Source organism: Dermacentor variabilis, chromosome 2, assembly GCF_050947875.1.
Source record: "Dermacentor variabilis isolate Ectoservices chromosome 2, ASM5094787v1, whole genome shotgun sequence".
NCBI classification, from domain to species: domain Eukaryota; kingdom Metazoa; phylum Arthropoda; class Arachnida; order Ixodida; family Ixodidae; genus Dermacentor; species Dermacentor variabilis.
This window is the reverse complement of record NC_134569.1, coordinates 50298093-50310114: the sequence shown is the minus strand read 5'-3', so window position 1 is coordinate 50310114 and position 12022 is coordinate 50298093. Positions and strand designations below refer to the sequence as shown.

Sequence of the window (12022 nt, the reverse complement as noted above, 5' to 3'; positions counted from 1 at the left end):
AGAACGAGAAGAGGTAGGTCCAGATAATCTTAGCCCGATTTATCCACTTCCCCGGCTAAACCTCTCTCCTCTCCAGAAGATGGCGAAGCGCTTCAATTCAAACAGCGCTAAACGGCGCGGACAATGGCGCGGGCATGTGGGGCTTGCTGGAGGGAGAATGAAGAGGCGCTGCACACAACTGCTTCGTTTCCACTCCTGCAAGCAAAGCTGAAAGAAACAGTGTACGGCGAGAAATGAAAGGTAAAACTATTCAGCATGTAAGATAGCGGAAATTGCTGCAATGCAAAAAGAAAGTACGGGAAAATGTCCGAGGGAGCAAAACCAGCGCGCACAAAAAAGAAAAGAAGCGAAATAAGAAAAGACTAAACACGATCGCGCTGAGGGGGCCGCGCCCTGGGCATCTGGTACAAACTCACGCACGCACATTTGCGCCCCTGTCTAGAACGCGTGCGCCAGCGCACAGCCGACCAGAGACCACCACGATCAAAGGGAACGCCGGGAAAGCAAAATCAGACAAGGGACGCACCATGACGCTGCATGGCGCCACGGAGCCCTCGTCCCCCGTCTACAACGCTCCGTGACGTCATGAGCCCCGTGCTCGCCGACTGGCGAGGCGAGCGCGTCACTGGACGCCGCCGATTGGGCAATTACGCAGAACCAATGAGCGAACGCGCTGCTCTGGATCGGGCGCTTTGCTGTTTGGAGTCCTTCGCCTTATTTTTTTTTATCACCTCTCTGGCACCTTCTTCCCCTTCGCTCCAAAGCGGCGCTGTCTTCCCTCTCTCCCCCAAAACGGGAGGCGAAAAGGGAGGAGGGTCCCGTGGCGGCAGCGGTGGCGGTGGTGGCGAGCAAAATCGCTCGGTCCCGCTCGGCTCGACTTTGAACGGCGTGAAAAATCGACGGCCGAGGGTTTGGGTGCTACGCGCGCGCGTTTGTACCTTTCTTTTTCTTCGTAACGTCGTTCGCCCGGTGTGTGAGCCGCGAGGGTGTTTTGGAGTTCGGGCTGCGGCTGCTGCTGCCGTTTTTTCCCTCGTTGGCTCCGCCGGCTACTGCCACCGGTGGTGGTGCGGCGGCTACGACATCGCCATGCTGCACGAGGTGGCTGCTGCCGCGCGAGATACCGGCGGTTGCGGCGACGTCAAGCAGCCCGCGCCGTCGACCAAGGGCGTCGAGCGTCGACTCGTGCACGCTTACTCGATCGACGCGATCCTGGGACTTGACAGGTCGGCGACGTGCGCCGACGAGCGACGCCGGGCTCCGGTGCTCTGCCATGCCGGCACGCGATCCGCTTCACCCGCGGGCACGGACAGCGGGTCCGACACGGCGAGCAACGGTAAGGCGACCAACTCAACGTCATGCGTCGATTTCTCCGTTCGTCCACCCTAGTTCCGGAACCCACATGCGAGAAGTGGTGGCTAACGGTTTCTTCCCTACCGCTTAGTTTCGCATTATGACAGTAAATGAATGCCTGTGGCATACTGTTTCAGGTTTTAGAAGAAAAGGAAAATATGTGTAGTTTTAAACCCGTAAAGCTGATACGTTAACACAAAAAAGGAAAATTAACAATTTGTACCATTTTATTCCTGAACAGGAAGAATACATTGACACCAAATATACGTAATAAAATTTTACTTAGAGTAATAAGTTCATTAGTATGATAATAATTTAATTAATCACTGTTTGCTGAAGTAGCCCCTACTGATACTCGATCCGCTGTATCGTAAATGCTACTATGGGCTTTGGGTTAAGCTTCCAGCGCCTAAATCTCTATATTTAATAATCAAACTCAACGTAGCAAAAAGGAGTTAAGGTATGCGAAAAATTAGAATATACTTTATATTAAGGAATGAGAGGTAATGCTTGATACTGAGACGTTGTAATATATCGTACCTGGTGTAGAGGCAAACGCCGCGAATGGTTCCATTTAAAATATATATATAAAATATCAATCAAGCTAAACTCATTGTGGGAAAGCCGCCCAATAGAACTGAGAAGACACGTGATCCGAGAAATATATTTATATATCCCTAGTTCTTGTCTTTCTTCGTCATCTCGACGAATAGTGGTGGGTGCCCTGAAATCTTGACATTAAACAAGTATTTGCTGCTGCCTCAAGCAACGTGTTTCCAAGAAAATGTTGACGGTGTGTCCCTGCACAGTGAAGTTACTGTTTAACCCTCATACATGCTGAAGAAGTAAGACATAGAGCCAAGTTGGTCGAGGAAACCTCTTTTATAAAAGGAGTTTAATAACACTGAAGTCTTCGAATCGAGAATGAATTCTGGAAAACAAAATTCACAAAGTTCGCTACATAATGTTTAGCATAAACTGATGTAACAAGTGTGCAGCCAACCTTAAGAGAGTAAACATTCGTTATCAGGTAAGTTTAAGTGCAAAATATTGCGAAAAAATAATAATAAGCTGTGCTCGACGCATAACCTCCAAAGCTGCTTCCTGTCAGTGCTGGCCCAATACCTTCAGTACAGTGACAGCTTAACAGTGCGCAGTTCAGGCGCATTTACAGCGCTTAAAACTCAGAAATTTGACATATGCAAGAGTTTGCCCTACAAAGTCGCCAAAAATACCACTATACCCGTTTTGAGATGTTATTTGCAGTTTCACCCATTGTGAAGTCAGTGATATGTGAGGCAGGAAATGTCAAAATATTGGTATGTGGTATTTCTGGGCCTCCTTTTTTAACACACGAAGCGAAAAAGGAGGATCCCGCTGTTATATTAGAAATAATTTAGTGCCTTTTTACTGAAGGTCACCTTTGTGAATTCGGCTCAGTTGCACACTGACGATAAGATTTACGTATGTGCATCGTTGAATTTCTTCAACTACATAAGTAAGGCATTATGAAAAATAGTAGTATATTAAGCCGTAAAAACGTCGAGCAAAGCCTGTTTATGGAATGCCTTTCACTGCGCGTTCACAGTAAGCGGTATATTCCACGTCTAAAACATGCGGCGGTATTGTACGAAAACAGCAACACTATTGTGTACAGGATGTTTCAGCAAACGCTTTCAAAACTTCTTAAAGGTTACCTGTGGCAGAAAGCACAATTCCTGTTCAGGGAGTGGTCCACTCGAAGCGGCGGACACTGCTTGCACAAAAATTGAAATCCATAATCGACTAATTAACAAAAATTCACTAATTACCTTTCTAACTAATTACCTTATGGCCCTTATTACAATTTACAAATTCTGTCCGTGGGGTTCGCAAGGCGGATCCACTTGGAATAAATTCGCAGGATGTCATCAGTTTTGATATATTAATCCCCGAACCCTGCTGAGAAATTCCTTGGCGCTGGAGTTACCTTCGTGCTTGAATGCGTAAAACATGTTTTGGTATGAAAGTAACTGGAACGCCAATGCCTTTCTCCGCAAAGCTCAAAAATGAATATCTCGAAACTGGTGTCATCCTGAGAATTCCTTCCAAGTGGATCCGTCTTGCGAACTCCACGGCTGAATTTGTAAATTGCAACACGGGCCATAATGTAATTAGTTAAAAATTTGCAGAGTGATTTTTTATAATTATTTGACTATGCATTTAACTGTTTTGTGCAAGTAGTGTCCACCTCTACGAGTGTACAAGCTCAGGAACTATAATTGTGCAATCTACCACAGGCAACCTTTAAAAATTTTGAAAGTGTTCGCTGAAACACCCGGTATATAAGTTTTCATCGATTCTCATTCGGTGAGGGATCAAGCGGTTTTCCAAGTATACCAGACTTACACCTGTAACCAAACATCAACATGCTGATTTATGCTTAATTATTTGTTACCAATCACCAGAATAATTATACTGATTTATGCGCTTATTTACCAAACGCATCTGTTGCTGAGCAAAGGTATATGCTAGACGAAATGTGCCATAACGTTAGTCTTTCCGGGCTCGGTGCGTCATAATAAAACCTCTGGGCCAACTGCAAGAACCTATCAAGAACCAAACTTTTCTTGCGTACGATGTCGAATAAACAGCAATATGGACGTTATTTTGATAACTAAATTTTGATCATACCATATATCACCTACATGCGTACCGGAGCTTTGAAATTCCTCAAGCGTGTGAACCGAAATCAATGTAATTTCTGGAACAATATTACCGCAGTGAGTGCTTTTGTTGAATGTGATAGTTAACTATACTACTGCTAAAAAGCTCAAGGACGCCATTTTCCCCGTAACATTAAGCCTTTATTTTCACCCCGTGCCACTTACATGTGAATAATCAGACATTGTATACATGTGTATACATTTGCGTTCATGGGCTATTTTCCATAAAATTGCTATATCAGGTTAGTTTATTTTTTTCGTGACTGTTAAAGAAAAATGGCATTAAGATATGCTTTCGTTTGTTCCCCACTAGTCTACTTCATTAATTCAAGGTAGCCCGGCATATACGTATACTCGCATACTTGCCTGCTGTCCCAAGCTTCGGCGGTTATAAGTATGTACAGATGTTCACCTCTTTCTGTGTTCCTATTAGAAAGCGGGCATCGGGTGCCCAGTGGTATACAACTTCGAATTCAAGTCTGCTCGAGATCGTTTGCCTTGTTGACCTCGTTTTATTCTCAGTATTTGGCCGCGCATCGAGTAACGTGCCTCGTCTTACGTTCATGACTACCGGCAATCCTTCTGTGGCGCACCTCTCAAAATGAAATCGTGGTTTCGTGTGGACCCTGTGATGCATGTGCAACTTTCTCGCCGGAAATGCAAAAATCTTTCTTCAAGAACTAATTTCACCTGAGCAGGTACACTTCATCTGTATTCTCCTTGAAACACCGCGTGCCTCGCACGACCTTTGACTGGGTTTCTCAATAAACACGTTTGTCGACCTCTCCTTGTCCCTAATGAGATATAAAATTCCATTGCCATTCATAGGCATTGTATAGACGAATTACACAAGGTAAGTAAACGTCAAATGAACCGACACAGTCAGTTTGTCAGCATTTCAAGGTTGGCAATTACGGATAAGCCTACCAGGTGATGCGTTAGCTTATGTCTAACATTGTCAGTGTCAGATAACAAAACTTAAAGGAGTCGCGACTGTTTCATCAGGTGCAAACGTGACCATATAGCCTGTCGTCTCACCTTCGTGCTCCTATTTCTCTTATCACGCCCGTGCTATTTTGCGCCTCGTATGTAGTCCTGTATGTAGTTTCTCTATATATCGTTGTTGTTGCTTTTATTATCCTTACAACCCATTTTTCAAGGAGTCGAATGTACTGTGCAAAATAGAAAGCTTAAATTTTATAGAGTGAATAACTTAAACCTGATCAGAACAGAAACGCAATAAAAAGAAAATTCTTCGGGAAACGCAAACTAAATAGTGCTAAAACGAAAAAGAAAGACAATTTAGCAAGTGGACCGATTGTAATCAACAAGATACGCCTAGAAAGCGAAACAAAATATCCCGTGGCTGAATTTAAGACTTGAGGATCCAAAACAATAGAAGAAGCGACACTGACTGGTCCGAGCTAAGTCTGTGAAAACGAATTTCCGAAATTATTTTTCTCACAGTAGTGAGAGGGCGACCTGGTGAAAGGGATCAATTGCCTCGTTCTCATTACAGAAAGAGCACAGAGAGGAACACAAGGTTATGGACCTGTGAAGGTAAAGGTTCAGGCAAGAGATGCCGGGAGCCTAATTTCGCGAGAAATAGTTCAGACCTCCGTGCGATCGAAATTCACAACGCCAGCAAAGCAAGATGTGCCGATAATTAAAAGAAATAGCGAGTACAACATTATTATAGCGCTTGCATTCAGAAGGCACAGCACGCCTTTGGAATATAACCTCAAGGATACAAGCTCACAGTGCACCATAGGAAGGACCGGGCGGTGAAGGGACGCCTTGGTCTCTGAGTCGGCAGCTTCCTTAATATGCAACCTCTTGTAGTCGGGCGCCCACATTATTCGAAGACATTGCACATTTGCGGGAAACAGAGAATAAGTTAATCGGATAACGGAATTGGGTCACTAGACGCGGAAAAGGCAAACCAAGTCCATAGATGAACAATCAATAACAATAGCATTTGTCGTAGTGGAACGGCTTAATGTACGCAGGGTTAGAACAACTGCCGTGAGCAGATCAATTGACAAAAGATGACTTCAAATCTCGCAACCGAAATGGTATTGACAGCTGAAGTGCTGAACAAAAACTTCCGACGTGTAACCTTTCTTCGGAGAGCGAGACGTCAGTCACGATAACACTTCTCGAAATTGTCATCAATTAATACTGAAATAGGTCATTTAAGGCTTCTGGAGTATGCATGTACATTCGAGTTCACTTAAAAGAAAAGCAAATTCGGCCACAAGTCAACTCTCTCCCTCAAGGAACTTCATTGATGCATGTAGCAATGTATAACTTTCTCTTTAAAGGTTAAAGCCAGCTAAAAACACAACGTACAGAAGCGAGAAGGCGACGGGACGATGCTATAACTAACGACTGAATGTTCATTATGTGAAAGTAGAAGCATCTAGCCCCGGGTAGACCTCCGGCACACGGGAGAAAACCATTGCAGAACCCACCCGGAATGAACCGGATCTAGAAGCCAATGACCGGATGGACTGTGCCACCCATAACTTACTGCAGCTGATTTGTTGAAATCGCATGCTCGACGCTATCATGGGCCGTCGTAGAAACCAAAGCCGTGTTTATCGCTTGAGAAGGAGGAGGAGAAGTGCTGCCGCAACCGGGTTGAGACTTGAAAAGGCTTCGCTGCCCATGGAGTGTGATAAGGTTTCAAGTCCGTCACAATATACACCTGGTAACACAGGGGAAAGCTAACGGCAACGACGAATTTAAACCGGGGTGAAACAGGCTGTATGTCTGTATGCACGTCTACCAACACGACTCACCACTTGTACTTGCGTTCTTCATTAAATTCAATACAGCCTAGCAGGTAATGGCTGACGTTACTAAGAACTTGACGGCGCACACGGGACGATGACGCGCTAATTCCTGTCTTCCGCCGGCACGCTGGAGATTGCGCTGCCCTTGTGCGGATTAAATAAGGGAGCACGCGCAACTTGAGCTGAATTAGCTCTCAAGGTGATTATGTGAAGGTCATATTGACAATCCACGCCTAAATCCCGCTTGCCATGAACTCAACTCCTTTAATTGACGTATTTCGTCGCATGCCCGCGAACGTCCACTTGAATAAGGAGTGCCGTTTCGGCAACACTGTCGCCATCTTATTGGCCGTGCGGTCAGCCCGGACTGTGAGAACTGCGCCGTGCCGGAGTCTATTGCAGACCGTGTGCTTTGTGTGCGCCCAATTTACCTGTGAGAAAGACAACCAATGAAGAGGGTATTTGGCGAGCATTTTGACGTTGGTGTTTTGAGGTTGATGTATACAGCCCTACTTAATTCAATTGCACTGGTTTTGTTAAACGCCATGTAGGCTGACTAATAACACAGACGTTTTTTCGCCTTATAGTCGCTCTCTACTTAAAAATAAATTAGCTTGCCTGATGCGTTTACATTGTATATTTTTCAGATCGATGCAAGAAGATCTTTAGCACAATCCCTTGGTCTCCTGCAGAGTAATACAATCCATGAAAGCTTATACCAAAGAATTAAACGAACTGCGATCCACTGAACACTTACTTTGAAGCCAAAAAGAAAGATCCTGCAATAGAAACACCTCCAAAATCGAAGGTCCGTTGACAAAATAATTTGGCCTATACCGAAAGCCCCCGGCACACTTGCCCATTGAAACGAAGCTTTATTCGCCTTTAAGAAATAAATTCCGAGGTTTTACGTGCGGTAACCACGATCTGATTATGAGGCGCGCAGTAATGAGGGAATCTAGATTAATTCTGACCACCTGGAGTTCCTTTAACGTGACAGGACGGACGATCTGATTACACGAGCGTTCTTGAATTTCGTCCCCCATCGAAATGCAGCCCTGCGAGGATCGAACCCGCGGCCCTACGCTCAGCAGCTCAACGTCACAGCCACTGGGCGACCGGAGCGGGTCTTTGCCGCTGCAGTGCATAAAACTAAATATTGCATGAGATTATTCTTTGCGTAGGAACAAAATAAATACTGATGTACGCACAGCATTTAATTCAAGTGCAGGTAAATAACCGCTTCACATGGATTCCAACATGGCTGGGGGTTCTTATATAACTTTCTTTCTTAATACTATTATTATTGTTAATATTAGTATTTTTTATTATTTCTTTTTTACAGCAAAGTTGCTAGCATGTAGTTGGTTAGTATCTTTCATGTCTTCATGCTCGGTTTTGCTCGCACTAAAACAAACGGCAGCTGGAAAAGGGCATTGTATTTCAGTTTCCGTGTAACAGAATTGTGTTTTCTCGTATATTGGAATTACAATCCGATGCTATAGAGTGTTCAGTTTGTGCGTAAGTCGTATATTACGAATTTTCTGAAACATTTTGCTTTGATAATTTCAATTAGTTCAATAACCCACTTGCGCTAGTCGGAGGGCATGCAAGAACGAGCAATCACGTGGCACTTACGGACACGTGCATGCGTGTGTGACGAACGTCGTTTGTTGTGGTGGTATGTAATGCCGGCAACAGCTCAGCTGTACTTTAACAGGGTGGAATGGAGACGGATTTATCTCATTTCGTTTTTCTGTCTGCTTGTTCGTTTGCGCTGAGTTGATTTTTGCTCACTTGTCCGTTATTGTGCGCCTCTATTTCTTACTCTGCAAGCCGTGCCTCTCCGCATTCACCGTATAGTATAAGCGCGCGGCTGAATCTGCCATGTGAATTGGATTGACAGGTCGAACAGGGATCTGGCACATCTGCTTGCGTGAGTTCGCGCGTCTGTTCTCGCACTATGAAAACAACTACACAGCACTCGTGCCGCCTGTGGTATAACCTATGTCACAAAGTAGAGATATAAAGAACCAAATAAGGGGGCATGTTTTTAAGATTACTGACTCGCGTTTGCCAAGCCGCAACCGCTTCGTCTTCCCGCCCCCTCCCACTGTCACCCGCCGTCAGTGTCCCGTAACGCAGACGACGCAGACTCTCACAGGCTTGCAGACGATTTTCTCGCTCGTCTGCCGGTTTTCGCTCCGTAAAGCCGGACATAAGACGGGCTGCGGCGTAATCCAAGCCACGCCGCGCACACCGCAACCGACGGGCGAGTGTGTTTCTTCCGCGTTGCGTTCCGGAGCGGGCGCGTTAAGCCTAATCGTGAGTGACGTTTGCGAAGTCAATACGGAAAGAAATCCGTGTCGTGGTCCAACCGGTCTCTAGATTAATTTGAAGCGGTCCGGATTTAGAAGCCTGGGGGGAAACGCTCTCCTAAGCCAATTACGCCTGTCAGACACGCCGCGCTATGGCAACAATATTCCCCATTTATTTTGACAAGTGGCTGCCTTGTGCGCTTTCGACTATTTGGAAGCGCTGAGCAATGCAGGGAAGCCGCCGTCGTGTAACTATTCGGGAAGCGAAATAACCTCGAACGATGCCGCCACTGTAGGATCATGCACAATGCTCGATTTCGGAACAGACTACTGAAAGCATGCCCATGCATATTATTGTCTATAGCCTGTAAGCATTTACATTAACAGACTTTCATTAACAACACTTCTGTTAAAAGAGCCGACAAGATTTACTTGAAGTCAAGCTTCAGCATCACGCGTCATAAAGCGGTCAGTCTCACCCCTACTGCTTAAATGACTATATGTGTCCAATGGGGAATTGCTCACAGCGCCAATGAAATAAATTCGTGGCAAGAAGAAAGTACGGCGACAGCCCCGTTTCACGCGATTAGGTCAATTGAACGAAACATTTGATGCCAGTTATATCGGCCTGCATGGTCATTCAGAAATGTAGAAACATGTTAACCACACTCCTGTAGCGATTCCCTTCAACTTTCCATCATAAGAACATGCCGTAAAGTTTCTAATTAAGAAGTTAGTAGCCTAATTAGTTTACTTAGTTTACTTTGGTTTTTATGCAAGAGGTGTCTGCCTTGGCACTAAGACGAATTAGACCTAATAGTATTAAATGTTGTAGGTTTTGTTTTTTACAAGAAAAGTGCTCGATATGAAAAAATACACCCGGAAAACATACACCCGTTATATACAAACACTGGTAGTACCTAGTAACGTTGGGCAGTACAGCGTTAATTCGGAGCATATAAAAAAAATGAAGTCATTACGCAAAATATACATCAGCGGCTGACATATAATGCATATTATATTACTGTGTTGTGGTTTTATTTATTTATTTATTTATTTATTTATTTATTTATTTATTTATTTATTTATTTAACGTGCTCTCAGGACGAAAGGCATCACAAAAAGGAAAATGAATTACAAACGATAATAAAACACAAAAAATGAGCGACATGAGAAATCGTAGCTAAACAATGTTAGCCAAGGTATTCTTGAACAGTTGGTGTTCTGCAATGGCAATTATCTGTGTAGGAAGGCTATTCCATCATTCTGTTATCTATGGTAAAAATGAATGAAAATGAAATGGAAATGAAAGTAACTCCAACTTTTCGTTCACATAATCTATGTGAGATGAAACATATTGCAGAGACGATATAAACTCATTGCGCAGATGAGGGTGATGAAATATGGTGTGAAAATGCTCAAATGAAACAACTTACGAGGGGATGCAAGGGATGGTAGGTCAGGGCTTGATTTCATGGATGATATGCTGTATTAAAACAACAGGACTAGGATCCAGACAAAGGTAGCATATCCTAATTTAGAAGGAATGATCGTACTGTACTCGTACATGAGTAGTGTTATAGCTGAAAGTGCTTGCGTAAAGTCACGACGGAGGTATTCCAATGGTCAATTATCACTGTTTATTACATACGAAATGTGGACCACCTAAGAGAGGTTAGAGGCAATTTAAATTTCAGGGTATTTGTGCGGTTAACAGTACCAAGGTCGCGCTGAAGATATTTAGTATCATCAGCTCGGGTTATTTCTCGATAAACAACGCAATCGTAGGCCAACAGGTTAATATAGGTAGAAACATGAGAGAATAAGTGATTTATGTAAATGACGAAACAGCAAAGAAGGCCTAGTGCTGCTCCTTAATTCAAGTACCCCAGGATCGGACAGATGTCTGCTCCGAGTTTACGTTATTCGCTGATAAGAACTGAGAACGGTTAGTGAAAAAGGGAATTGTAGAAGCCTAATTCTAAAGAAATGCTTACACTGTACATAATTTTTAAAAATTGTCTGTGGCACAAAGCACAATTCTAATCCTTGAATGGGATCGCCGGAGGAGGCTGATATTACTTACACAAAACCTTAACTCCATAACTGCCTCATCAGCAAAATTTTATTTATTTATTTTAACTAATTACTTCATAGTACATACTGTTATTTGCGAACTGTAGCCGGTGAGTTTGCGATGCATATCTACTTTGAACAAATTCTGCAGACGGCAGTGGTTTTGAGATATGCGCCGGCAAACTTGTGGTAAAAATGGATTGTTGTTTTACCTTCTTTCTTTTCTTTAAGAAAGGCCGTTTTAGGCATTGAAGCAGCAAAATGTCCGGAATGCCAATTTATTTCGAACGTATGTCTCGAAACTGGTGTCATCCTGAGAAGCCGTTCGAACTGGACACGTCTTGGAAGCTCACCGGCTGCATTTCGTAAATAAAGTAATTCCTTCGAAGAATAATTAGTGATCTTAATTTATTCATCCCGCATTTCTATTTCTCGTACAAGTAATGCCCGCCTCGTAAAGTAACCTAGATCAAGGACTAGCGCAGCGCTATCTGCCACCAGCAATTTCCTTTAATTTTACAACCTAAAAAGAAAAAAAAAATCTATAATACATATAGCCCTGTATATACTCGAGGAAAGGCCGCATTACCTAACTTGGAGACCGAAAATATGAAAAGAATTTTTTGCAGTTTCACTCGAAAGGCGACGCAATGACAACTATTGCAAGGCTTTTAGTATCGCGCGCGATCTCCTCGCACGCGTTGTCTCACTTTTGGGGGGAACGCGACCCAGGCCTCAATTGTCTGAAAGCAAGAGTTCGGCAGCATGTTACACT

The 12022-nt window shown here is 43.9% G+C and overlaps 1 protein-coding gene across 1 annotated transcript in view; it reads left to right on the top strand.

The window, feature by feature from the left end:
* Nucleotides 1-1086: 1086 nt before the first annotated feature.
* The window catches only part of LOC142570315 (retinal homeobox protein Rx1-like), a 51372-nt gene continuing 40436 nt past the window's right edge, over nucleotides 1087-12022 (top strand). The window contains exon 1 of the mRNA XM_075678707.1: nucleotides 1087-1333. Coding sequence (XP_075534822.1) covers nucleotides 1087-1333 — 247 coding nt within the window. The remainder of the gene's footprint in view (nucleotides 1334-12022) is intronic.